Here is a 27,901-nt window from a genome sequence, read left to right on the forward strand (position 1 = left end):
TCTTCCTGCTGTTTAGTCAAAACCCACCAGATGCTTCTTCACCAGCTACTGACTACAGAAGGCTACCAAACCACTCTTTTAGAAAGTGTAACTCAGAGTGGGATCCATACTGGGGGCCCTTGGCAACTGGCCAAGTTGCTTGAGTTCGAGTCCATTTGACAATCACTGCCATTTGGCTCTCTGTCCTGAACTCTTGTCGCTGGTGCATCTAATAAGCTTGTGGTCTGTTTTGCAACAGACTCTTTAAAACACGGAAAGCCAACCTGGAGCCCTTCCAGGTGTTGTCGGACTGCAACTCCATCCATCATCTTTGGCCGTGGTGACTGGGGTTCATGGGAGTTGGGAGTTTACCAGCACTACATTGGCTACCCCTGCCCCAAAATAATTTTGCATGTTGACTACGGTCCTTCGGCAGCTTTTTCTTCCACAATCTGCATGTTTCCACTCTGTAGATCTACTCTGTGAATGTTTCCTTTCTGTCAGATCAGCTCATAAACAGCAGGACAATATCAATTTAAAAGCATAGACTCAAGAGAGATGCCTCCACAGGGGTTTGCTTCCTTGATGGATGCAAGCCCTAACTGCTTTCCATTTGCAAATGGAGATTCAGGAGTTATAAATGCCATGGGCTTGTCATTTACCAGACTTTATATTCAAGGCTAATGGCATGTCCTTGAATTAGTTTCATTCCACAATAATCCAGGAATTTGGCTGGAGGGGGGACCTTCTACAAATGTCAGGTGTGTGCCAAATTAGGGGTAGGGGGATAGCTCAGTCAGTAGAGCATGAGACGCTTCATCTCATGGCTGTGGGTTTGAGCCTCATGTTGGGCAAAAGACTCCTGCATTGCTGGTGGTTGGACTAGGTGACCCTCATGGTCCCTTCCTACTCTACAATTCAGTGATTCAATTTAGCCTGGAGAAGAGAAGGTTAAGGGGTGATATGATAACCATGTTCAAATATATAAAAAGGATGTCATGTAGAAGAGGGAGAAAGGTTGTTTTCTGCTGCTCCAGAGAAGCGGACACGGAGCAATGGATTCAAACTACAAGAAAGAAGATTCCACCTAAACATTAGGAAGAACTTCCTGACAGTAAGAGCTGTTTGGCAGTGGAATTTGCTCCCAAGGAGTGTGGTGGAGTCTCCTTCTTTGGAGGTCTTTAAGCAGAGGCTTGACAGCCATATGTCAAGAATGCTTTGATGGTGTTTCCTGCTTGGCAGGGGGTTGGACTGGATGGCCCTTGTGGTCTCTTCCAACTCTATGATTCTATGACCTGCATAGCCAGCAAAGGGATTGTTCCAGTTTTTATGCTGGCAGCCCAAATGCACCTACTGTGACTGTCCCAGGAACTGGGTAACAAAATTGGTGACAATAGGACATGCCTCTACATGTTCCATGACATATTTTCCCCCATAATTTTCTCTTTGGTGGAACCATTGACATTGCTTGGGGGGAGATGTCAGTTTGAGTCTGCTCCTGATTTGAGCTGTAGCATTAACACTCGCAGTATAAAATGTGGGAGGGTGCCAGAATCGCAAAGCTGGAATTGTTTTTGAGCATCTTGGTTGCTTTATTTCAGGGCAGTGAGGCAACCCATCTTTCTCGCGGAGCGAAGGAGTGCGCCTCCCATGGTGCCCCTAATGTGGCAGCGAGACCCAACTCTTCAGTTAATTGCTCTTCTTCCTTTTGTAATATCTGAATATTGTGGTAGTTGAGAGCACTGCAAGTCGTTGCACATTAATGGGCAAGTGTTCCGTTGCTAAGCAGATGATGTTGCTGATGATGCTGTGCCAAAGGGACCATGGCTGGTCCTTGCTTGATCCATCATTCTTAAGCCACAGCTGGAATAAGAAAATGTGACTGCAGGTGCTACACTCAAACCAGCTGGGCAGTTTTTAAGGACCCTAGCACTAAAATTTGGGCCCTTTATAGACTCGGACACAGTCATTTGCTATATTCTCAGTATAATCAAGGTTTGCCAAAGTAGCATATGTCTCTGCATTTGTTTAGCAACTGAAAAATGCTCTTCTATACACTTCTTTATGTGAAATCCAGTTCAGGTTTGACGTAGTGGCAGATGTGATCTCCCAGTTGTCAACATTCTCCTATTAATGTGGGCCATTGAAGGAGGTGTGTGTGTGTGTGTGTGTGTGTGTGTGTGAGAGAGAGAGAGAGAGAGAGAGAGAGAGAGAGAGAGAGAGAGAGAGAGAATATCTTGGGTGGGTTTTGAGGGTAAGAAGCCAGAAGACTGTTCTTAACAAGACTGTCAAAGTTGTAACATGTGGGATGGGTGGTTCACAGCATTATCACCTTAATGTAATGGTGCTTTTTCTCATAGAGGTGCATAACTTATGCTGAGGGTGCAGAAACAGCAGGTGTGGTCATGATTTTTCTCCCCCCACCTTGCCCACTACAATGTGTGGGTTGTAATGTTGGCACAGGGCTTCTCTGCCTGAATGCAGCTGAGGCCTCCTTATTCTTCCCATCTCTTGCAGCTGACACTTCTTTTATCTTTCTTTCCTGTCCACTTCTGTTTCCCTTTCCTCTGTCCTTTCTTTCTAGCAAGACTGAGGACTGGGGGTATCTGAATGAAGATGGAGAACTCGGCTTGGCCTATCAGGGTCTAAAGCAAGTTGCCAGGTCAAATACTTTTACATCTTTTCCTTCTCCTTTCGGACCTTTCCCTACTGTCTCTTTCCGGTGTTTTTCCTTCCCCTCACTTTCATGTGGAACTGGAAACGGACATAATTTACAAAGACCCCAAACTGGATTCCTCTGGAGCTGGTTTTTTTTAATCAACTTTATTGAGAAAAAAAAGATCAAAGATATCGCAAGACATTTCTGCTGTGTTGTGTAATTTACATTTTAGATTCTATATTTTATATATATATCTTTTTTTCCTTTTTTGCTGAAAATTGGATGTATCTTTGATCCTTTGGAGCTGTTTTGATGCCAGATCCAGCTTTGCCACTTGGGTAGTGGCTGGAGCCAGATCTGTGTGTGAGGGGGACAGAGACAAGCTGGGCTGATTGATTGATAACATCAACTATCACTCATCAACAAATAATGGTGGACACACTGGCATCCATGTTGGCAACTTCTGGGTGCTGGCTGGCCAGCTAAGTTAGTTTTGAGTTTTCTAGAGTGGAAATGGTCACCAGCCCCAGATCTGAGAGCCAGTGTGGTGTAGTGGTTAAGAGCGGGAGACTCGTAATCTGGGGAACCGGGCTCGCGTCTCCGCTCCTCCACATGCAGCTGCTGGGTGACCTTGGCCTAATAATAATAATAATAATAATAATAATAATCATCATCATCATCATCATCATCATCATCACACTTCTCTGAAGTCTCTCAGCCCCACTCATCTCACAGAGTGTTTATTGAGGGAGAGGAAGGGAAAGGAGAATGTTAGACGCTTTGAGATTCCTTCGGGTAGTGATAAAGCGGGATATCAAATCCAAACTCCTCTTCCTCCTCCTCCTCCTGAGGAGTGTGTGTGTGTTTTGTTAAAGTGGCTAAGATAGTTCTACTTCTAGAATAAATAATGGTAATTAAGGATATTTGCATACAGTAGCTTAGTCCTTGGATATTTATGCAAAACATTTCTTCCAGGCATAAAATGATGTGCATCCTTCAGCATGCATGCATATTACAGTATATCATTGTGTGTGACTAATACAGATAGTCACTATTTCAATTTCTATACAGTACTCTATCATCAATTTGATATGGTAGTGAAATGAAAGAATGATTTCAGCCATGTATCTTCATATTTTCCCGAGACACCTTGTCACTTGTTCCAGTTGTACAGATGTTATTTCACACACTAGCGAGCAGTAGATGCAGAAGCCTCTGATCAATTTTCTAAGTATCTTACATTTTCAGTTTATTCCATTTCCATTATTACTTGGGAGTGGGGGGTATTTTTTATTTTTGGTAAGGAACAGCATGGCTGAGGAGAAAAGAGGACAAATCAAGGGCATGAAAGTGCTTCTAAGCCAGGCATCCCCAAACTGCGGCCCTCCAGATGTTTTGGCCTACAACTCCCATGATCCCTAGCTAACAGGACCAATGGTCAGGGATGATGGGAATTGTAGTCCAAAACATCTGGAGGGCCGAAGTTTGGGGATGCCTGTTCTAAGCCTTTTCCTCTCACACATCTACGAGGTCTTAAAAAAAAAACTGCTCTTGTATTTAAATCTAGAGCTGAGATTCTTAGAAGGCAGGTGCTGCCTTTGTGTGTGTATGTGGAAATGCACACACAGTCTGGATATGAACAGGAGGGCCAATTCAGGATTTTGTGGACCTTAAGCAGACTGTCTCGCCAGAGTGGTGCATGCTCTAGTTATCTCCCGCTTGGACTACTGCAATGCACTCTACGTGGGGCTACCTTTGAAGGTGACCCGGAAACGACAACTAATCCAGAATGCGGCAGCTAGACTGGTGACTGGGAGCGGCCGCCAAGACCACGTAACACCGGTCTTGAAAGATTGGCTCCCAGTACGTTTCCGAGCACAGTTCAAAGTGTTGGTGCTGACCTTTAAAGCCTTAATTGGCCTCAGTCCAGTATACCTGAAGGAGCGTCTCCACCTCCATCATTCTGCCCGGACACTGAGGTCCAGCACCGAGGGCCTTCTGGCAGTTCCCTTGTTGCGAGAAGCCAAGTTACAGGGAACCAGGCAGAGGGCCTTCTCGGTAGTGGCGCCCGCCCTGTGGAACGCCCTCCCATCAGATGTCAAAGAGAAAAACAACTACCAGATTTTTAGAAGACATCTGAAGGCAGCCCTGTTTAGGGAGGCTTTTAATGTTTAATAGATTATTTTATTTTATTTTTCTGTTCGAAGCCGCCCAGAGTGGCTGGGGAAACCCAGCCAGATGGGCGGGGTATAAATAATATATTATTATTATTATTATTATTATTATTATTATTATTATTATTATTATTATTATTATTATATCTCCCGTATGTCCTTTCTCAAAGTAGAGCCCATAATCTGGCACTGACAACCTAGCAGTTATAGCATGCCTTGTGCAGAGATATCTTTTGCATAAATCTTGACAAAGGCAGGCACAAAGAGCTTTATGCATGCAGTAATTCAATTGCATTGCAACTGCTGGTATCCCTTACCCTGTGCTGGTTTCTGTCCCAAACATCTCAGCATGTCACATCTTTGCACTACTGTGTCCTATTGTTTTAGCCCCAATCCAGCTTTTGGCATGCCGCTACCAACCAGCATTTAGGGTTATGCTGATTTTTATTTTTTATTTTTAGGTTGAATTTGGTTTACAGTAGCTTACATACACAAAACCACCTTGCAGCAGGCTGGCGTGTTGGTACCCAGGCTGACTTTTCGCCAGGGAAAAGAGGTCCATCTACGAGGATGCCTTTGGAACCTGGGCCAAAGCTGCTTGAGTCTTGAATAGCGTCCCAGGTTGCCTTGCTGCTGATCATAATCCTATATTAGTAAACTCAGTACATATCTAGAAACTGCTGAGTCTACATTTGCAGGTAGAGTCCCGAGGAGTAGACTGTACCGTTTTAGACTCCAGCTAACTGCAAGCAGAAAACTAGTAAATCAGAGAGAAGGCTGCTCTGATTTTCTGTTTGTGGGGGAGGCCTTTTTAAGGTTCAGGCATCCCCAAACTTCGGCCCTCCAGATGTTTTGGGCTACAATTCCCATCTTTCCTGACCACTGGTCCTGTTAGCTAGGGATCATGGGAATTGTAGGCCAAAACATCTGGAGGGCCGCAGTTTGGGGGTGCCTGGTATATGTGCTGATAAAACAAGCACAGGGAGCCTTTAAAAACAGGGGGAAGAATTCTGAAGGCACCCCCACACACTTGCAATGTGAAGTGGTTCAACCTATTCAAAACCTTAGGGTTCTACCACCTGCCTGGGTCAGGCTGTCAGAGCAGATTGATGAATGTTTGCAGCCTTGCTTTTAGAATCTATTGAAAAAGCTTTGGGGGGGGGAGGGTTTAAGTAGCAGAGGTTTCAATTTAGCAGACCCTAATTGGTACCTTTAAGAGTCAATTTAGTTTACCAAACGTTAACCTTATCAGCACACCCAACAGTGCAGGCATATACGGAGAGCTGTAACCTTTTTCAGGGATGAATCACACTTTTCATTGGAGTGGGTGGAAAAGAAGTCAGAAATGCAAAGAATTGTTTCACGCAACCCCTGGTATGGAAAGTGCCGCATGTTCCTTAATTTATTGTTTGTGCAGAACAGCACAGTGTGCATTCATTTCGAAGAGGGTTATTTTTTTGTGATTTAAAGCCTCTCCTCCACTTTGCTATTGAAAACCATGATTTTAATTTCCTTTTGGCACAGTCTGTGTAGGTTTTATTTCACCCTTTTAACGTCCATTATTCAAGTTGCTTCATTTTAAAATAAAATCATTTTTTTAAAAAATAATAATAATAATATAGGCATGTCAAACTTTCTCGTATAGGCATGTCAAACTTTCTCGTATACAGGGATACAGCAGGATACAACAGTTCATAAATGTAGTGTTTAGGTTTTCAAAATGACTTAGTGGAGTTTTGAGCCTCACCTGGAGACCTTTTAAAGAGACCTCAGAAATAATTCATATCTCATCGTCTGAATAAGAGACCAATTCAGAAAAAATAATAGCTTGACAATTTTGAGGTACAAGACAAATAAGGTGATACCTTTCGGAGGGTGGAGGGACCAGGTTCTCTTGGGTTAAAAATGTATCCAAGTTCAGAATGTGTTCACCATTCTCTGGAATCAATATGGCAGGAGTCAGTAGCAGGAAGGATCTTGGGCCCAGCCAGGCCCCTTCAAGCCTGCTCCCCTGATACTCTGGCAGACCCACAGAGATGTGGAGAAAGCAGGATCCATGGCAAAATAACTTGCAGGCCCAGTTGTTTACAGGGAAGAGATTGTGGGACTCACCCACGCCCCTTGCAGCAGTTTTCCAGGAAAAGCAGTTTTTAAATGAGAACTTAAGTTTCTAATAATGGTCAACAACCATAAGAAGAACCCTCCTGGATCAGGCCAGAGACCCATCTAGTCCAGCATCCTGCTCTCACAGTGACCATCCAGGTGTCTAGGGAAGAAGCTTGCAAGCTGGACTTGAGCGCAAAAGCTCTCTTCTCTCCACCTGCAATTCCAAGCAACTTGTATTCAGAGGTGTGCCACCTTTGACAGTGGAGGTAGAACATAGCCATCTTGACTAGTAACTACAGATGGCCGTATCCTCCATTCATATGTCTAATTCTCTTTTGAATCCTTTTCATGTCGGTGGCCAGCGCCAACTTTCATGGGAGCAAATTCCATAGTTTAACTATGCTCTAAAAGCACAGGCGTTTCTTCCTCCAAAGGTCCTCAGCAATTGTGCTTTGGTCTCTTTGAACCTGGCACTTTTGTGGCCTAAAGGTAAAGGTACCCCGGACCATTAGGTCATCACGGACGACTCTAGGATTGTGACGCTCATCTCGCTCTATAGGCCGAGAGAGCCGGCATTTGTCTGCAGACAGCTTCCGGGTCATGTGGCCAGCATGACTAAGCTGCTTCTGGTGAACCGGAGCAGCGCACGGAAACGCTGTTTACATTCCCGCTGCAGCGGTACCTGTTTATCTACTTGCACTTTGACATGTTTTCGAACTGCTAGGTGGGCAGGAGCTGGGACCGAACAATGGGAGCTCACCCCATCGCGGGGATTCGAACCGCTGACCTTCTGATCGGCAAGCCCTAGGCTCTGTAGTTTAGACCACAGTGCCACCTGCGTCCCAAACTTTAGTGGCCTAAAGGTAAAAGGTAAAGGTAAAGGGACCCCTGACCATTAGGTCCAGTCGTGACCGACTCTGGGGTTGCGCGCTCATCTCGCATTATTGGCCGAGGGAGCCGGCGTATAGCTTCCAGGTCATGTGGCCAGCATGACAAAGCCGCATCTGGCGAACCAGAGCAGCACATGGAAACGCCGTTTACCTTCCCGCTGTAGCGGTTCCTATTTATCTACTTGCATTTTGATGTGCTTTCGAACTGCTAGGTTGGCAGGAGCTGGGACCAAGCAACGGGAGCTCACCCCGTCACAGGGATTCGAACCGCCGACCTTCTGATCAGCAAGCCCTAGGCTCTGTGGTTTAGACCACAGTGCCACCTGGGTCCCCCATGTCTGGTTACCTGGAGGTTAATTCTTGCTCCACATGAGCTTTCCCCCAGCGATCAGTCACTACCTCTGAGAAAGACAAATGAGGGCTACCCCTCTCTACAAAATGAAGGAAGCCTTCTCTATCTGATGATAGAGATGCTGGTGGTTTGAGGGGGGTCCTAGGTCAATTACCTCTGGCCCCTTCCCCAATTTTGGCCACACTGCTTTTCTCCTTCAGAGAAGGGAATGGGCAGGGAACCTCTCTCAGTCCTGGCTTGGTGGAGAAGCGGGAAAGGGCCTTCTCCCCTGCTGCTCCCGGCAACTTTCGAACTCCCACCCGAGAGAAACTAGGCTGGCTTTGTCCTTGTTGTCCTCCTTGTGCTGGCAGACAAAGACCTTCCTGTTCCAGCAGGCTTTGGGGAACTGGCTGTTTTTAATGAAAGGGTTGGTGCTGTGGTGTCTATATTGTAATTATTGGTGTGGTTTTAATAGGTTGTTTATATGTATAATTTTTTTTAATTCTATCAACGTTTAATTGGTATTTAATTATTGGTTTTTCCATGATTTTAGCAGTTCTTAATTTTGAGTTGCCTTGAGTCCTGTCAGGGGAAAAGGCAGGGTATAAATATGTAATGTAATGTGATGTAATGTAATAAATTTTAAAAGGCTTGCACCATTAACAGTGGCATGAGCCCCTCAGAAGCGCTCCCCCCCCCCCCGGGAAGAGTGTGTCTTCCTTCTTGCTACACTTCCTGGAGTGGCTTCAGAGTTTTTGCATTTGATTTAATTAATCTTTATTATATTTTAAAACGCATAAAAAGAAAAGGGGGAAAAAATATTGCTGCTGTCAAAACATTATACACTTCAATGAAACAAACTGACACAACCTAAGATTGTTGTGGGATAAAGTAACTGAAAGAAGGAAAGGGGGAGGAGAGAGAACCATAAATAAAACAAAATTAGGTAATTGTTTTAAAGAATAAATCAAAAGCTCTTCAGTGTATACCATATCCAAAACATACCCATCGGACAGGTTAGTTTGCTATTCATTTCTCTCAAAGCGGATGATTTGAAAATAAAATACAAAGTTTCTACATAAAAATTTGAACTTTTTTTTGCTATTTTAGATACATTGTGTGAAAAGGAAGTCAACCAAACTTTATTGTATGCCTGCAATGGGGATTGTCCATGCTCTTCAATATTAGTAAATATTATAAAGTCAGACCACACCACAGTAAAGTTAACTTTCTTAGTTTGACCTCATACAATCCTCAGCTGTACCAGCCCTTGTATCCTGTACCACTTGATACCAATTTGACAGCGTAGCACTGGAAAGAACCTTCCAATGCCTAACGATAACAATCCTTGCAGCTTGTAACCTATGCCCAATAAATTCTTTAGTGTGTAGTCAAGGGCGTACCCACCACGGGGCAAGTTAGGGCAGCTGCCCTACTCTAGAAGCCAGCTGCCCCCCCCAAGCTAAAAAGAAAGAAGAAATCTCAATGCAAAAAGCGGGGGGCGCGGCCCCAGCCAGAAAGAAACAGACCAGCCCTCCCCCCTTTCCCCTTTCCATAACCCATCGCACTTTCTCCTCTCCCCCTCCCACTATCGAGCTGCAAAAGCGGTGGGGTGTAAACGTAAGAGACAGAGGGATCCTCGCTTGTTCTCCCCACCCCACCCCGACCACCCCCACCAAGAAGTCACTTCTTTGTAGTTTTCTCCCCTGCAGCAGGAGAAACAGACACTCCCCCAATTCGAAATACAGTCAGTCAGCAGCAGCAAACGCACACACACACGCGCGCGCACACACGCACGCACACATGCACACACACACACTGCAGGCTCCTTCAACCCTTCCAAGATCCCACCTCCCCCCACTTTCTCACTGGATCGAGGCACTCACACTCACTTTTCTGGCTGGGTGCCTTGATGTCTATGCAGAGCAGCTGCAGGGGCAGCTCAGCCAGGGACAGTGGCTGCGGAGCCAGCCCAGGAGGCACAGTGGGGAGCCGGGTGGGAAGCAGAGGAGGAGGAGGCTGAGCCGTCTGCGCTCGGGGCAGAAACAGCGCACCCGGGGGATGGGGCGAGCTGCCCAGAGGGGCGACCAGTGCCGTGGGCAGGGGGGCAGGAGGGGGCAATTGCCCCCCTAGAAGCAAAAGGCTAAGGGGCGCAGCGTGGCAGCCCCAGGCTCCCAGCGCAAAGCTCCAGAGGCACGAGGGGAGCGTAAACGGAGGCGCGCTAAGCGGGAGCGGGGAGTGTAAGTGGAGGAGGCAACCACAGGCTTGCGTTCCCCGCGCGCCTCTGGAGCTTCGCGCCGGGAGCGGGAGCCTGGGGCTGCCTCCTCGGAAGAGCTGGGAGGACGCAGGCCACGTAGCCCCGCCCACATTCCCACTGTGGCCCCTCCCCTCCCGCCCCTTGCCCCCCCCTAATTTTGATCCTGGGTACGCCCCTGTGTGTAGTTCTTCACAACAGCTGGCTTTACAGAAATATTTTACAGAAGAGTGGCTTCAGAGCGAATGCAGTGTTGTCACCTAGCAACTGCCCTCAGCTCTTAAAGGGGGCCCATCTCCGTCTCTGAGAACCCATGCCCCCCCCCTGGGCAGTTCATAGAGTCCAAGAATTGTAGAGTTGGAAGGGACCCCAAGGGCCATCTAGTCCAGCCCCTGCAAGCAGGAATCTTTTGCCCAACGCAGAGCTCACACTCACAAGATTAAGAGTCTCGTGCTCTGCTGACTGGGCTATCCTAATCGTATCCCTCATTGTTGTGCGGTTTTTTTGTTTTTTCCGGACCTTGGCTTTGTGAGGTCAAGTGATTTTGTGATTTCTCTGTCTTCCCCCACTTCACCTCCCCCCACCCCACCGCAGGCTCCTTGAGGCCCAGCTCCAGGATCAGAGGAAAGAGCATGAAGAGGAAGTAGAAACTCTGAAGGAGCAAATGGGGACCTTGAGAGAAGAGATGGAGAAACAGCAGGAGGTCTTCTTCCAGACGCTGCAGCTGTCGCCAGAAGCCCAAGTGGAGTTTGGAATCCAGCAAGAAATCATGCGGCTGACCAGCGAAAACCTGGTATGGTTGCACTGGCAGAATCCCTGGCTCTTCCTGCTGTGGATTGCTGCAGTTGTGCTATGGGAGGAAAGACCCTGTCTTGGAGACAGTGGAAAGGAAAGAGCTGCTTGCACACCTCTGGCCTTTGGAGCTGCCCTCTCTTGTAATGTCCGAGTCTCCTTTCAGTTACATTCCAGGGCAGGGTTCAATAAGATGCTAGATCAGACCAAAGGCCTATCTAATCTGGTATCCTGTTCTTGCAGGAAGGGCATGGGTGCAACAGCCCTCCCTCCATCTTGTACTGTCTGGGGAGATGGTTGGGTATAGTAGCCCAGTAGGTGAGACCTTTCATTTCCACTATACAGATGCAAACCGTTTTGTGTGCAGAGGAGAAGACTTCCCACAATGAGCAGCGAACAAATTCTGTTGTATTCAAAACAGTCGCTATGCAACTGCTACGTGTCTGAATCCGTAGCAGGGCTGCAAAGGATTGATATTCTACCCAGCATTGGGCAATACGGACTATCAACCCTAAGGCAGCTCCTTATAATTTAGAGATACATTGCAGATGTTTCAGGAAGATTTCGGGGATAACCAAGTTGTGTGGCACCCCTCCCCACACCACGGTCAACATTGGGTGTAGAGTATGTCCCTGATGTGGCATCTAGAGAGGGAGAGATTTTCATAGCAGGAGAAACAGAGGTGCTGTGTTAAAACGCTGATCCATGCAGCCTATCACATAGATAGGCAATCTTGATATTGTGAGACTCAAACTCCCATCAGCCCCTGCCAGTATAGCCAATGGTCAGGAAAGATGGAAGTTGTGGTTCAACAACAGTACTCCTTTCTTGGAGATTTCTAAGCAGAGGTTGGATGGTCATCTGTCATGGATGCTTTACTTGAGATTCCTGCATTGCAGGGGGATGGACTAGATGACCCTCAGGGTCCCTTCCAACTCTGATTCTATGAACATCTGGATAGCGCCATTGGCTACTCCTGGCCTAGCATTACCTGCTCTTTACTGGCATCAACTTTCCAGAACTTCAGGCATAAAGTGTTTCACATCACCTGATCCTTTTAATTGGAGACGCCATAGATTAGGCCCGGGACTTCTGAATGCAGAGCATATGCTCTTATCACTGGGCTATGGCTTTTTACCTGGGGATATTGTGGTCTGTAGAGTGGGGGCCCCTCTAGCGTGAAATAATGTGAAGGGCTTATGAGGATCGGTTTGCCTGCTGCTTCCGCTTGTACTCCACAGTGGCATCTTATTAGGAAAACTTTTATCACCTTCAAGCAGATGTGTCAGAATCATTTAAATGTGAACGTCAAAAACTGTGGCAAAAAGCACTGAGGTGGCAAATTGTAAATTATTACATACTGTGTTTTGCTTCCACTGGAAGTCGGGAATCAGTGACCTTAGGTTATTTCTTTGGCTAGGCAGAGGGCAACAAAGACTGACTGATTGACAAGCAATAATTGGTAGGAGGAAGCCTTGTCAGATAAACCACTAATTCCCTGATTGTTCTTAATGTAATTATTTATGTTGGGAACAAGGTTTTATGGCATGCCATGGAGAGACCTGCTTATTGCTTAACCTGTTGGCAGAGGCTCCAGCAATCGAGGGCTGTCAAACAAACACTTGCCATTTTCTTGCCAGGATAGTTGTTCTTTGCACGCACAGCTTTAATTAGTAAAGCATCTCTAATGCTTAATAAGGCATCTCTAAACTCCAGACACTGTGCAAAAACTACAAACACGCGGCTAGCACAGCTGAGGATCAAACTACATGTCACTTTAGCTTCATGGAAATGTTTCATACAAATTGACAGTCTGTCAGTGGGGAACTGATCTAGATCAGGAATCTAGCGTGGGGGGTGGAGGGGCTTTGCCACCACAGTCTCAGTCAATATTGGTGGGAACATGCCTTAAATTGGTATTAGGATAAAAAATTATCCTAATATTGGTGGGAACATGCCTTAAATTGGTATTAGGATAAAAAATTATCCATTGAAGTGCATGGGAGACACACACCCCTCCCCAATGCAGGTACAGAAGGCCTTATCTGTATTGGGAACACAGCAGGGGACAAATGGTTAAAGCACTCCTAACCCTGACACTAGGGACCCAGGTGGTGCTGTGGGCTAAACCACTGAGCCTAGGGCTTGCTGATCAGAAGGTCGGCGGTTCGAATCCCTGTGACGGGGTGAGCTCCCGTTGCTTGGTCCCAGCTCCTGCCAACCTAGCAGTTCGAAAGCACGTCAAAATGCAAGTAGATAAACAGGAACCGCTATAGCAGGAAGGTAAACGGCGTTTCCATGTGCTGCTCTGGTTTGCCAGAAGCGGCTTTGTCATGCTGGCCACATGACCTGGAAGCTATACGCCGGCTCCCTCGGCCAATAATGCGAGATGAGCGCGCAACCCCAGAGTCGGTCACGACTGGACCTAATGGTCAGGGGTCCCTTTACCTTTAACCCTGACACTAGGGTCCTGTTCCAGATTTGAGGGTCACGTGGGAAATTTGTGCGTGCGTGTGCAGATGTTTAAAAATCCTAAACCCTGCACTGAAAGAAACCACTCCCTCTTTCTTGTAGCCCAAACATGCAAGGAATGCTTCAAATTGCTGATGGTATAGTCTGGGTTTTTTTGTTGGGGGGGGGGGGGTTAACTGCTGAACCACACTGTCTCCATCTTCTACACAGAATCAAGCTTTTGATAACAGCTAGATCAGGCAGGCAGTCGAGCAGCAAGGAAAGAGAGAACACGATAACTGGCTCCTTAAAATAATTCAGCCTCACCCTGAGCAACTTGACAAATTACTCACTTTACTATGATATGAAAAGCTCACAACGCATGATTGATTGGTCTGGTGCAGACTGAAATGGACCCTGAAAGAGAAATCAATGTAAAAGCTTTAAAAAGCTGCTGGTGTGTTTAGGGTCTCTTTAGAAAAAGAAGAAGAAAAAGTTAGACAATTTCTTTCTGCCTGAAGGAGGCATCAAATTCCTTAGACCTTTCTGGTGATTTTATTTGTTGTATCTGTATGCCTCGCCCTTCATTCTAGATCAGGCACCCCCAAACTTCGGCCCTCCAGATGTTTTGGACTACAATTCCCATCTTCCCCGACCACTGGTCCTGTTAGCTAGGGATCATGGGAGTTGTAGGCCAAAACATCTGGAGGGCCTCAGTTTGGGGGTGCCTGTTCTCGATACTCAGTTCAGCTTAGAAATTGGGCTTCTCCTATATAATCCTCACTATAAGTCCCGTGAGGTAGTTTGGGCTGAGAGCCTGTGATTCGTCTAAGACAGGGGTCAGCAAACTTTTTCAGCAGGGGGGCGGTCCACTGTTCCTCAGACCTTGGGGGGGGGGGTCTGACTATATTTTGAAGGGGGGGAATGAACGAATTCCTATGCCCCACAAATAACCCATGGGTGCATTTTAAATAAAAGGACACATTCTACTCATGTAAAAACACGCTGATTGTCTGTGGGCTGGATTTAGAAGGCGATTGGGCCAGATCCAACCCCTGGGCCTTAGTTTGCCTACCCGTGGTCTAAGACAGGCATCCCTAAACTGTGGCCTTCCAGATGTTTTGGCCTACAACTCCCATGATCCCTAGCTAACAGGACCAGTGGTTGGGGAAGATGGGAATTGTAGTCCAAAACATCTGGAGGGCCGAAGTTTGGGGATGCCTGGTCTAAGACCATCCAGTGGTCTAAGCAGGGATTTGAAGCCTGTTCCCTCCAGGTCCAACTGCCCAAAATACCACACTGGCTCTCCCTAGCAGTTTTTATTCATGGGCATGCACCAGCAATTTACCTCATGAAGATTGTGACCTTGTTCACACACTACTTTTAGACCATAGTTGAGCTGTGGCTTCAAGGTGAATGTGAAATTGGAGGTGCTTTGCTCTTCCCTTGGTACTTTTTCTGTTGAGCGAAACCACCGTCTGGCTTGGCGTTATGTCCAAACCCAGGCCCATTATTTCCAAACCAAACCTGTGAGTGGTCAGCAAGGTTTGTTTTGGGCTTACTGCTCATGCTTTCTCTGGACAAAACAAACCACAAACCCAGGTTCAGGTGTGACACTCATGCCACAGCCCATGGCTTGCTTCCTAGAAGCAGCAAGGAAGAGCAAATAGGGTTGCCAGACTCAATAGAGGACAGGACTTCTGTGCCTTTAATTGCCCTGCTCTCTTTTGAGTCGGGAAACCTTAAAGAGAAACCAGCAGACCCTTTGTTTGATTTCCAAGGAAAGGGTCTGTTGGTTTCTCTTTAAGGTTTCCAGACTCAAAAGAGAGCAGGGCAATTAAAGGCACAGAAGTCCTGTCCACTATTGAGTCTGGCAACCCTAAGAGCAAACCACCAGTGGTTTTTTAGCAGCATGCACCAGTAGGCTGCATGTTCAGTTAAACCACAGCTTCGTTTGACTGTGGTATAAACTTTTAACTGAGGGAGCGCCCCATGTGGAAATCCTTGAACCAGTGAGCTTTCTAGCTCCACTCCTTCCTATCATGTAATTTCCTGCCATGTGAACAGGGAAACTGACAAGCAAGAAACAACAAATCTTGAATTATGCATGGGAAAATCTCAAAAAGCACAATGGGAGCTATTTTCTGATTGGTCACCAAGCCTTCAATGCTGCTTTCTGCAAATCTACTTGCTCCACACCTGATGTGTGGACCTGCATCAGGCAAAATTTGGCCCACAAATTTGATCAGAGGTTCCCCACCCCTGTGAATGAGGCCAACCTGAATGTGGAAAGGACACAGAACAGCATTATGGACTGGGTGTGCCAAACTACAACCAGGATTCCCTGCATATGCATTAGTGGAATTGTTAGTGCTTCTAATTTCCAGTAGTTTTCATGCCTCCTGTAAATTTAAGCTGTAAGCCCTGGGAAGGGCATACAACTGGAATTCCCTGTAGCTAGAGAGAAATGCCAAACCCTTGGAAGTAAATGCAACACTGGGGGTGTGGTGTGTGTTTCTAGCTATGACAGGCCCTTTCGTTACATTGGAGCATGTTTTCCGATTACCTGTTCAAAGTGGGAACGCCCTTGCTGGGGACTGTGTTTTAATGCAAATCAGTAAAGGGAGTGTCATGAACCATTTGCTGGTTTTGTGTTTGCATGGCTGAAGCAGAGCGTTTGGCAGCAGCGCACACAGGCTTTTGCTCTGTTAGCCAAGTGAAGCAGTTTAACTTGATTACAGATGTCATTCCTGTCTTTCAGGATCTCAAAGAGCTGCTAGAAAAACTAAAGAAGAATGAAAGCAAGCTGAAAAAGCAACTCAAGATTTACATGAAGAAAGTCCAAGATTATGAAGGTAGGTCTGGTTTGAGATGAGAAGTCAACAGAACTCCATTGTGTTCCATTCCCCATAACAGAGAGTTCGGTGCAACTGAGAAGCTTGTGCATCTTTAAACCAACAAAAATCCAGAAACTATGAGGCTGCAGCAGCTGATAGGATTTTAAGGTGTAAATCAGGATATTGATTGGAAGACCAAGGAGAGTTATGCATAGGGGGAAGGAACGGTCAGGAACCTTAAGAGCCAGAGTCATTGCTACACATTTGGTAGGTAGTTTAGGGTAGATGTTGTCAGGGTGTAAGGGGGAGGGCTTATAGGGAACAGCCCCCCCTCATCAGGTCGAGTTCCTCTGAGCAGCAAGTCCAGTAGCGGATCAGATTACAGGAGTCAGGAAGTAGAGAGGGAGGGGAGAGGCTCTGACAGCATGAAAGAGCCTCAACACCGAGTAGAGAAGGAGGCAGCTGGGGAGGAAATGACGGGAGAGCAGTCAGAAGGACGGCCCTTCCCCCCCGACGCCTGAATTGAGGCGCACGGCACCCCGTAGGGCGAGATGGAGGCGCTTTGGGGTTCCCAAGCTGTTATGTTGGGCGCGAAACAGAAAGAAGCCATTGCGAGGTTCTGACTCTGACTAAGCAGACATGTTTTCCAGACTCTTTGCACTGTAAATAGGGTGCACAATAAAAACACCTTAAAGACAAGCAGGTGTGGAGCGTCGTTACTCAAGAGTAGCCGCAAGAACCTCTGACAAAGGGTATATAGGTGTCATCAGTTATTTCATCTGTCTCTCCACCTCTCCCCACTATAACGTCCTGTAGTCTTGATAGACTGGGGTGCACAATTCTTGCCTATAAAAAGGGACAGGAGTTGGACTGCTTTAAAAACAGTTCTCATGGTGCCTCCCTGTGGCCCTTTTCAGTCCTGCCTCCCTTTGGCTTTTTGTACTTCCAATATCGAGGAAGCACTCCACCTCCTGGTGCCTCTTGGATAAATTGCACCTATTAAGGGAACCCTGTATATTTACAGCAGCAGTTGAAATGCCTCAGCAAGAAAGGAACATGGAAAGAAGACATCTGTGCAGCCCTGTAATTCTTTTTATCTTGGTGGCTTGACAGATCGATTAGCTACGCCAGGCTTTGATCCTAAGGACTGGTTTTGGAAAGCTGGCCATTAAATGAAATTAAGCCTAATGAATAGGGGATTCTGTATCGTGGCAGCTGGAGCAGATGGCTCTTGTCACTGTAATTTACATGCATCAAAGTGGCACTTGCCGCATTATTTGAATTGTGCCTTAATATCCATTTTCCTAATAAATATCACGGCTGCGCCCCTCACCAGGGTGCCACAGTGGTTATCCTCTGTGGTAAGTCACTTTAAGCAGTAATAACATGCAAAAAGCATCAGTACGGTCACCATCTCCCTGTACAGTTAAAGAGCAGAGCTTCTCTATTTTGCCTGTGAACACAGCAGTTTTATCTAATGGCTACAGCTGAGTTGTCCACTAGGGACCAATCCAGGAAGTCAGGACTTAATGATGAGCACCTTGGACCAGGTTTGAGAGTGGGATACTGCATAAAGATGCGATTGTTGTGGCCAGATCTTCTCTCACGCATTTCACAGAACAGTTATTTATTTATTAAATTTGTACGCTGCCCTTTGTCCATAGATCTCGGTGCTGTTCACAACATAGAAACACAATAAATCAGCAACACAAAGCACATGATAAAAACAAGAACAAAAAAAACAACAAAGCAGTAAAGAGGGCAGCTTGCCATATCTTACTACACCAAGAACCAGTGTGGCACTGTGATAAAAGAGTGTTGGGAGGGGACGTGGGACACCAGGACTCAGATCCCTGCTCAGACCTGAGACACACTAGGTGACCTTGGGCAAGTCATAGTCTCTCAGCCTAACCCACCTCACAGGGTTGCTGTGAGGATAAAATGGCAAGGGGGGGCATGCATTCCTTCCCATAGCTGCCAAGTTTTCCCTTTTCTCGCGAGGAAGCCTATTCAGCATAAGGGGAAATCCCTTTAAAAAAGGGATAACTTGGCAGCTATGTTCCTTCCCCCTATGCATAACTCTCCTTGGTCTTCCAATCAATATCCTGATTTACACCTTGAACTCCTTGGAGAAAAGGTAGGATATACAGTCATACCTCGGTTTAAGTACGCTTCGGTTTGAGTACTTTCAGTTTAAGTACTCCGTGGACCCATCTGGAACAGATTAATCCACTTTCCATTACCTTCAATGGGAAAGTTCGCTTCAGGTTAAGTACGCTTCAGGTTAAGTACGGACTTCCAGAACCAATTACACTCATACCTCGGGTTAAGTACGCTTCAGGTTGAGTACTCCGTGGACCCGTCTGGAACGGATTAATCCACTTTCCATTACTTTCAATGGGAAAGTTCGCTTCAGGTTAAGTACGCTTCAGTTTAAGTACTCCACGGACCGTCTGGAACGGATTAATCCACTTTCCATTACTTTCAATGGGAAAATTCGCTTCAGGTTAAGTGCGCTTCAGGTTAAGTACAGCCTTCTGGAACCAATTGTGTACATAAACCAAGGTACCACTGTATTTGTAATAGTAAATCAAATTTAAAAAAATACATGATCGCATCCAAATAAGTGTCTGGGATCTGTAGCCATTGGCAGTTAACTGCAAATTAGCAGTGAGCTAATAGACTTGATGGTGATGAAACTTTTTGTGATTATGAGTGATCACAAGATCCATTTTTATTAGCAGGTGCGTATACTTAGAAGTAATTCCCACTTGGTTCAGAGCTGCTTACTCCTGCATAAGTGTGATTACGAAAGTCTCTGGAGAGGTTTCTTTTGTTCATGTAGGGAAGGAATGGACAAGAAAGGAGAGGATATAACAATGACAGGGCATGCAACTGTTGGCACCTGTAGAGCTTGTGATTCTTTCTCTCACACAATAGATGGGGGGGAAGTAAGCCTGAGTCGGAGCCATACCAGACCTTAGGAGAAGGCTCATCTGATTGAATGCTTCTGCATATTAAAATATTTACCTGGGCATAGAAAACAAGGGAGATGAGACATGTGCTAGCCTTCTGTGTGCCTGTGAGGCTTTCATGTGGAGAAGCATTAAATCATTGGAGCCATGTGGCCCAACCATAGTCTTCAGAGAGATGATACAGCCTCACTTTGTCGGCTTTTTGTGAGAACTTGAGCACAGACATCAGTCCCAGTTCAGTTAGCTTTGTTGCCTCTCCAACACTGAGCCCCAGTTAAAGTGGGCAGTGGAATTCATGCCAAGAGAGGTGAGAAAGAAGTGTGCAATTCTGTGGCCCACTCCTGATCTCCTAACCACAGGTAAGACATCTCCCTGCAGCAGTTCCCTCTCAGAGACCGCTAGCTTGAAATGGGCCAAACCAAACCAGACAACGCTAGCTGCTTTTCAAGGCTGCTGCTTTAAGCCTGCCTGTAAGGTATCTGCGTAGCATTGACCATTTAGCAATTTACTTTGAATCAGCGCCAGCTCATCTGTTTTCTCTTCACAGCCGATCAAGTTGTCGTGCAGACTGAAAAGCGGCAGCATGAACTCAACAGACAGGTCACTGTCCAAAGAAAAGAGAAAGATTTCCAGGGAATGCTGGAGTATTGCAAAGAAGATGAGCCGCTACTTGTGAAAAATCTCATTACAGGTAATGCTCTTGGCTTTGCTTGTCGGGCCTAGTTATTTAAAAAAAAAACTCAGAGATTCCCCAGTAGGAAGGCAAGTAACAGCAGGCACACTTCCCTGAAAGATGGCTGCCAACATCTACTGAAGTTGCCCTGTAATGGGCAGCTGCAGGGAAAGGACATTTGCTCTGAAACAATAGAAACAGGGGTAAGGTAGGGGTGAACCCCATTTCCAGCCAAGCCATGGGACCAAGTTTATTGAAGTAGGCTGTTGCTGAAGGAAGGAAGAAAGGGGGGAGACTCTCTTCCACCTGGTAATTCAAGCATTGTTTATAACAGGGGTCCCCAGACTACGGCCCGCGGGCCAGATGCGGCCCAACTGGCCTCCCAATCCGGCCCGCGACGACCCCTGCTGCCCGCTGTCGCCGCCCGCTTTTACGGCGCGCTGCACGGCGGCGCGCTTCCAGATCTGAAAAAAAACGCCAGAAATCGTTTCTGCGCATGCGTATGGGCCTCTCCCGACCCAGAAGAGGTCATTTCCGGTGCACTTCCGGGTCGGGGGAGGTGCACTTCCGGGTCGGGGGAGGCCCATACGCATGCGCACAGACAATTTTCGGCGATTTTTCCGACCTGGAAGCGCGTCACCGCGCCAGTAAATGTGTGTGCGCATGCGCACGGGCGTGCACTCCCCCGCCCTCCGGCCCACTGCGCACGCACTCCCGGCCCAAAGGCAGGTAAGTCTGGGGACCCCTGGTTTATAAGGTTCACTTTCTGCTTTGTGTGGTGGTCCCAGGAAGTCAGACCATGTAAAGTACTTCTTCACACAGCGCACAATTAATTTGTGGAATTCACTATCCAAGGGCCATCAAAAAGGGTGCGACCAATCCACCACAGATAGGTCTGTCTATGGCTATTAGCTGTAGAGCCTGGATGGAACCTCTCAGCATGGCTGTTACGGAGGGGCAGTTGCAGGAAAGGATGGCTGCCTTCCAAGCTTCCTGGAAGCATCTTGATAGCCAGGATGATGGACTGGATGAATCGTTAGCCTGATCCAGAAGACCTGGCTATTCCATAGTGTGCACCTGAGAACACTTAACACTTCCCAGAATACTCTGCAACGTGCAAGGGTTTCACAGCAGAAGCACAACGATTTGACAGCAAGCAAATTGCACGGCGTTCCCTGGAAAGCAGGACTGAGAGCGTCTGATGCTGCAGAATTGCCAAACCTAAGCAGGTGCAAACCTGATCAGGATCTACTGGAAACCCCATGTGGAAATCAGATATCATTCTGGTTTTTAAAAGGATTTAAAATAGTATTTAAATCATCAGACGTAAAGTATTTAAATTGTCAGATTTAAATCCCTATTACCCACTGAGTTTTTGACTGCAATGCCCACTTAACTGTATTAATGTGGATCCATTTCTTCACAATGTGGTATACTTCATTTAGCTAATGCATGCATAACTGGTTTTTTTAATTTAAAAAAATGAGTGTTTTTTGTATATATTTTATATTGTAGGGGAGAGATCTGATAATTAAGTAATTCTGTGATATGATCACCATTCAGATGGTGTGCATAATACAGTGGTGCCTCGACTTACGAATTTAATCCGGTCCGAAGGCACCTTCATAGGTCGAAAAATTCGTAAGTCGAAAAGCGCCATTGGAAACGTGATTTCCCATAGGAATGCATTGGAAACGGAAAAATTCATAAGTCGAAGCAATCCCATCTAAAAATTCATAAGTCGAAAAAACCCTATCTAAAACCGCCGCGGTTTCCGTTCGGATGTCGGTAAATTCGTAAGCGTGCAGCCATTTGCCCCACTCGTAAGTTGAAAAATTTGGTTGTCGAGTCGTTCGTAAGTCGAGGTACCACTGTATATATAACTACACTGTTAAGAAGTCAGGTTTTCTGAAAGGTTTTCTCTCCTGCTCACAGATCTGAAGCCCCAAATGGTCTCTGCCACGGTGCCCTGTCTTCCTGCCTACATCCTTTACATGTGCATCAGGCATGCAGATTATAGTAACGATGATCATAAAGTGCACTCCTTGCTCACCTCTACCATCAATGGCATTAAAAAAGTATTAAAGGTAAAAACAAAGCAAAACCCTAACACCTAACTTCAGGGTTTTTCTAATGGGAACAAATTGCCTGGGGTTTTTTTGTTTATTTGTTTGTTTGGCTTTGTTCTGATATTATTAGCAAGAAGTGTGACAAGGTTAAACATACAACTGGGTGGTTGGCAGTAGCAGTTTCTAGGGAAAGAATATGCCTGTCCCTCCATCCAGAACTCAAGAAACTTTCTCCATAAACACTGGAGCCTTTAAAGCCATAAAGTGCGCCCAGAGAGCCTATTAGGCAGGCTTCCTCAACCTTGGCCCTCCAGATGTTTTGAGACTACAGTTCCCATCATCCCTGACCACTGGTCCTGCTAGCTAGGGATCACTGGAGTTGTAGGCCAAAAACATCTGGAGGGCCGAGGTTGAGGAAGCCTGATCTTAGGCATTTGCAAGAGCATCAGTAGATGTGTCAAGAACTTCACATTTGTTCTTTTTCTCATGGCCTTTGCTTCAGAGCTTGCAATTTCTAGACCTTACTCTTCCCACCAGGCCTGATGTCAGCTTCTATGGTCTGCCAAGGCCCCAGCATCCTGGCAGAACCTACCAGCACTGATCTCTGCCTTGTCCCACCCATGCCAGGCAGCTGAGTCTGTGAGCAGCCATGTTAATTTCCTGCTCTGCTGCATGTTAATTTCCTCAATCTCACTGGGGAAAGTACAGCTAGGTGGCTCCTGGCTGCCTTCAGCTAGGAACCAGTGACAGATAAGTCGGATAGCGCCCACCAAAGGGCACTTTCCCCAGCACTCACCTCAAGCTTGGAGCCAACCCTGGTACCAGAGAAGAATTTATGCTGCAGACTGAGCAACCAGAAGTCTGCACGAGAGATACCCATGAAGGGAAAGTACCAGGCTTTGTTGCAAGCAAGATGTACCGTAACTCAGTGTTTCTCAACCAGTGTGCCTCCAGATGTTTTGGGACTACAACTCCCATCATTCCTGACCACTGGTCTTGCTAGCTAGGGATGATGGGAGTTGTAGTCCCAAAACATCTGGAGGCACACTGGTTGAGAAACACTGCCGTAACTGCTTGAACCAGATTTCTTTCAATGAGGTTATGAAGTTTCATGGGCTCAAGGGATGGCTCCTTGTCTGCCCCTCCATTCTTACAATCCCATTACTCTAGATTGCTTCTCCTCCTGCTACAGCAACACTACCTCCCTAATGGTTCAATGTAAGCATATTTGGAAATAGCAGAATTAAGCATTCCTGCTGCAGATATCTACAGTAGATCACCTGCCTATAATGGACATGTGACTAGAAGGATGTTGTGACTCCAGGAATTAATCAGGGTTTTTTAATGCAAAACTAACCCATAAAAGCAGAGGTTTCCAGGAGGGTTTTCATATTTGTTTTGGGTTCTTCGCAGAAACATCATGACGACTTTGAGATGACGTCGTTTTGGCTGGCTAACACCTGCCGCCTTCTACATTGCCTGAAGCAATACAGTGGGGATACGGTGAGACAAGTGGTTGTGGGAAATGTCGCCATGATGGATGTGCACATAGTCTGTCATCTGTAACTTCTCTACTGAAATAAGCACTGCTGCTCCCATTCACTTCAATGGGAACTTGCCATTGAAGGCTAATGCTGAATTGTGTTCAGTATCTTTGCAGTATCTTATATCAGAACAAATGGGATTTGCAAGAAAAATGTGCAGTGTTGAGTACAGGATATTTCATTTTTTCTCACCCACCACCCCAATTTTCTGTTCTCTTGCCCCACCTGTGGACGTATTCTGTTTTCACTGAGCATGCTCAGTCTTTGTTGACTATGTGTGGTGGTTTTTTTGCTTTTGGAGTTTCCTCTCCTTTAGGGGTTTATCTAAATACAGTGGTGCCTCGCTTAACGAATGCCCTGCTTAACGAAATTTCCGCTTAACGAAAGGTTTTTTCTAGTGGAGGTTGCCTCGCTAGACGAATTCATTTTACGAAAAATTCGTCTAGCGAATCACGGTTTCCCATAGGAATGCATTGAAATTCAATTAATGTGTTCCAATGGGCAAAAAAATTTCCAAAAAATTTCAATGCATTCCTATGGGATTCGCTAGATGAATTTTTCGTTATAAGAAAAGACTCGTGGAACGAATTAAATTCGTCTAGCGAGGCACCACTGTATTGTGCAAATTTGCGTTTACTCCAGGACTGTTGATACCTCTATTTATGGACAGCGCCATTTTGCTACACAAGGCTCCACACTCGGAGAATGAGTCCCCTATTAGCATAAGGTTTTTCACCCTCCTATGGATCTGCCCTGGAAGCTACAGCTGCTTATTCCCTTGAGTTTAACTTCAGTAGATGTAGAATAACAACAACAAAAATACCCTTAGATTGTTTCCAGAAGCAGAATGGGTGGGTGGACTTAGCCAAAATACCTTTTCCCTATTTGCCTATTTTTATTTAAGTATATCAACATGAAAATATGCCGGTCTGTGTGCTGTGCATCATGCAACTTGTCCAACAGGAGGTTCCTGGTATCCCTCCTCATCCCAGAACAGAATGTACAGGAGTGGGTGGTGCTGTGGTCTAAACCACCAAGCCTCTTGGGCCTGCCGATTGGAAGATCGGCAATTTGAATCTGTGCGACGGGGTGAGCTTCCGTTGCTCTGTCCCAGTTCCTGCCAACCTAGCAGTTCGAAAGCACGGCAGTGCAAGTAGATAAATAGGTACCGCTGCACTTGAACGGTAAATGATGTTTCTGTGCGCTCTGGCTTCCATCACAGTGTTCCATTGCGCCGGAAATGGTTTAGTCATGCTGGCCGCATGACCCAGAAAGCTGTCTGTGGACGAACGCCGGCTCCTTCAGCTTGAAAGCGAGATGAGCGCCGCAACCCCATAGTTGCCTTTGACTGGACTTAACCGTCCAGGTGTCCTTTACCTTTACCTTCATCCCAAAACATGCTGCCCATTGCGGGTATCAAATTCATACCTGCACCAAGCAGCTGATGAAATGCTCAAGACCTGGTAGTCATTAGAACTTCTCCAGTGAACTACCATCTCCTGCCATAGATCAAGGGCTCCATAGATCAAGCAGGAGGGCAGAACACTCCCATCTACACAGTGTCTGCTTAGACATCATCGGGAACTCGGTTTGCCTGTCACAAACCTACAAATGGGCAGTGGGCAGCAATGACCCTGAGATCTGCCCAAAAAGCCCAAGCCTTTCTCAGGGTCATGTTTGGAAGAGTGCTTTGGTTTGTTGTTGTTTAGTCGTGTCCAACTCTTCGTGACCCTATGGACCAGAGCACGCCAGGCACTCCTGTCTTCCACTGCCTCCCGCAGTTTGGTCAAACTCATGTTCGTAGCTTCGAGAACACTGTCCAACCATCTCGTCCTCTGTTGTCCCCTTCTCCTTGTGCCCTCCATCTTTCCCAACATCAGGGTCTTTTCCAGGGAGTCTTCTCATGAGGTAGCCAAAGTATTGGAGCCTGGTGTGCTCTGGTCCATAGGATTACTGACATGCTTTGGTTTACATGTCAGTAAACCAGTCGTGGCTAAATGTCTCCCTTTTGTTACTCTCCCTTTTTTTAGGGTTTTATGACCCAGAATACTGTGAAGCAGAATGAACATTGCCTGAAGAACTTCGACCTCACTGAGTATCGCCAGATCCTGAGTGATCTTTCCATTCAGATCTACCAGCAGCTCATTAAAATTGCAGAAGGAGTCTTGCAGCCCATGATAGGTGAAACACCAGTGCTCATATTTAACTCAGCCCAGTGGTGCATTTGAGGGCACCCTGAATTAAACTGGGAAATGGAATCCAACAGAAGCAGACCCATATCCATAATATTCGGGGTGACCAATACCATCAACCAAGTTACCCAGTGGGCACAGCGCCCCAAAGAACACATCTTACTCATTTCAATAGGGTTTGCAGTACTTGGTGGTTTGTGCACATTATCAGCAGTTTGGGCGTCATGCTTTCATCCAAGGAAACTATATTTGGAGTTGTTGCTAGGGAGGAATGTGTGCAAGAGAACATCGTGTTGGAACTGAAAACCCTTGTGGTTTTTTAAGCACTGATCTGAAACCAGAACCTGGCAGACATTCAATGGGGATTATCTGTGCCAATGAGTTTTCCCACTACAATCCCTTCACAGGAATTTTAAACGTTAATTGCATAGGAATCCCTGCTATGATTCCTGAAATTTCACCAGGCCTATGCATTTTCACAGCCATGAGCACTAGAAACTTGTTTTTCTTTTGGGAGGGGAGCAAATGCTGACATTTGTACAGTCCCGAGGCCTTTGCTCAGTATTCAGTGCCACACGTTTTCAGATTAATCTAGGAATGTTAATTTTCCCTTTCCTTGCCTCCCTTTTCCCCTTGTGTTATGCAGGGGCTTAAAATATGGAAGTTAATCAAACTGCATGCTGGGGCTGCAGTGTGTATTTATGATACCTCTGTGCAAAGGTGTTGGTAATTTTTACAGTATGTTAATTGAGTTCCAACCCATCCTGTTACCCACGCCATTCCCCCCTGTTTTATAACCATTAAGTAATTAATCCTCCCCAACATCAACGCAGGAGGAATGCTGCATAAAATTATCCATCCCTATGCCAAGAGCGAGAAGATTAATCTGACAAAGAAGGTCTTCCTTGGTGCTAGGTGAAAGTTCCTTCTGCTCATTGCTCCCTCTGGGCTACCAGAGCACTGTGTTCATTTGCCACTAGAACTACCACAGCCCGTTACTATCCACTCATGGGACTGAAATGCAAATTGCCTGCAATTTAAAGACGCGGTTTGCGGTGATTTAGAGGCAGGCAGACTTGTGCAGCTGGATAGGTGGGTGGAGGTATTTAGGAAAACTCGGCACTGAAACACAAACCTTTCAAGTTCTCAAGACACCTAAGTTTGCTTTTTGCAAATAACTTCTTTCCTTACCAGTGACGGCGGTGTTAGAAAACGAGAGCATCCAGGGTCTGTCGGGCGTGAAGCCAATGGGCTACCGCAAGCGGACCTCCAGCATGGGGGACAATGACAACTTCTACACTTTGGAGGCGATCACCCGCCAGCTGAACACATTTCACAGCGTCATGTACGACCAGGGCCTCGACCCCGAGATCATCCAGCAGGCTGTGAAACAGCTCTTCTACATGATCAATGCGGTGGCCTTGAACAATCTGCTGCTGAGGAAGGATGTGTGCTCGTGGAGCACAGGCATGCAAGTCAGGTAGGCTTCAGGCCAAAGCACATGCTCATGCTTAGCCACCCCTCCCAAAGGCTGCACATCTCCCAGTGCCACCATTTTGCTTCTCCCAGTACCAGTTTTCCAGGAGGAAGAAGGGCATCTTCGGGAGTCAGTTGCTACAGAGGAGCACACCCAAGGGTCTCTTTTGCCTTGGGGAAACTCAAATCATCTCAGCTACTTTCAGAGGCAACCTGCCGTGTTTGAAACATTTCCTCTTCCCCCTCCTTTTTTTTTTTTTTTAAATAATGGCCTTCTTGTGTCGGTCCAGGTTTAACATCAGCCAGCTGGAGGAATGGTTGCGAGGAAAGAATCTACAACAGAGTGGGGCTGCCAAGACAATGGAGCCTCTGATCCAGGCAGCCCAGCTCCTGCAGCTGAAGAAGAAGACCTCAGAAGATGCGGAGGCCATATGTTCCTTATGCACGGCCCTCACCACACAGCAGGTAAGGAGGTGAAGGGATGCATTGATTTGCTTGT

General features: G+C 46.5%; 1 protein-coding gene across 6 annotated transcripts in view; it reads left to right on the forward strand.

Annotated features, from left to right (window-relative positions):
• MYO5B (myosin VB) overlaps positions 1–27,901 on the forward strand; it is a 289,538-nt gene that overhangs the window by 258,942 nt on the left and 2,695 nt on the right. For 5 of the 6 annotated variants that reach the window (XM_060280366.1, XM_060280365.1, XM_060280364.1 and 2 more), the window contains 8 exons: positions 10,988–11,186; positions 16,398–16,491; positions 19,996–20,139; positions 22,057–22,208; positions 23,604–23,693; positions 25,765–25,915; positions 27,121–27,406; positions 27,693–27,867. In XM_060280366.1, coding sequence (XP_060136349.1) covers positions 10,988–11,186; positions 16,398–16,491; positions 19,996–20,139; positions 22,057–22,208; positions 23,604–23,693; positions 25,765–25,915; positions 27,121–27,406; positions 27,693–27,867 — 1,291 coding nt within the window. Of the gene's footprint in view, positions 1–2,563; positions 2,642–10,987; positions 11,187–16,397; positions 16,492–19,995; positions 20,140–22,056; positions 22,209–23,603; positions 23,694–25,764; positions 25,916–27,120; positions 27,407–27,692; positions 27,868–27,901 lie in introns of all 6 variants that reach the window. The other variant, XM_060280369.1, reaches the window with a different exon arrangement.

This window comes from Zootoca vivipara, chromosome 11, assembly GCF_963506605.1.
Source record: "Zootoca vivipara chromosome 11, rZooViv1.1, whole genome shotgun sequence".
Lineage (NCBI taxonomy): Eukaryota > Metazoa > Chordata > Lepidosauria > Squamata > Lacertidae > Zootoca > Zootoca vivipara.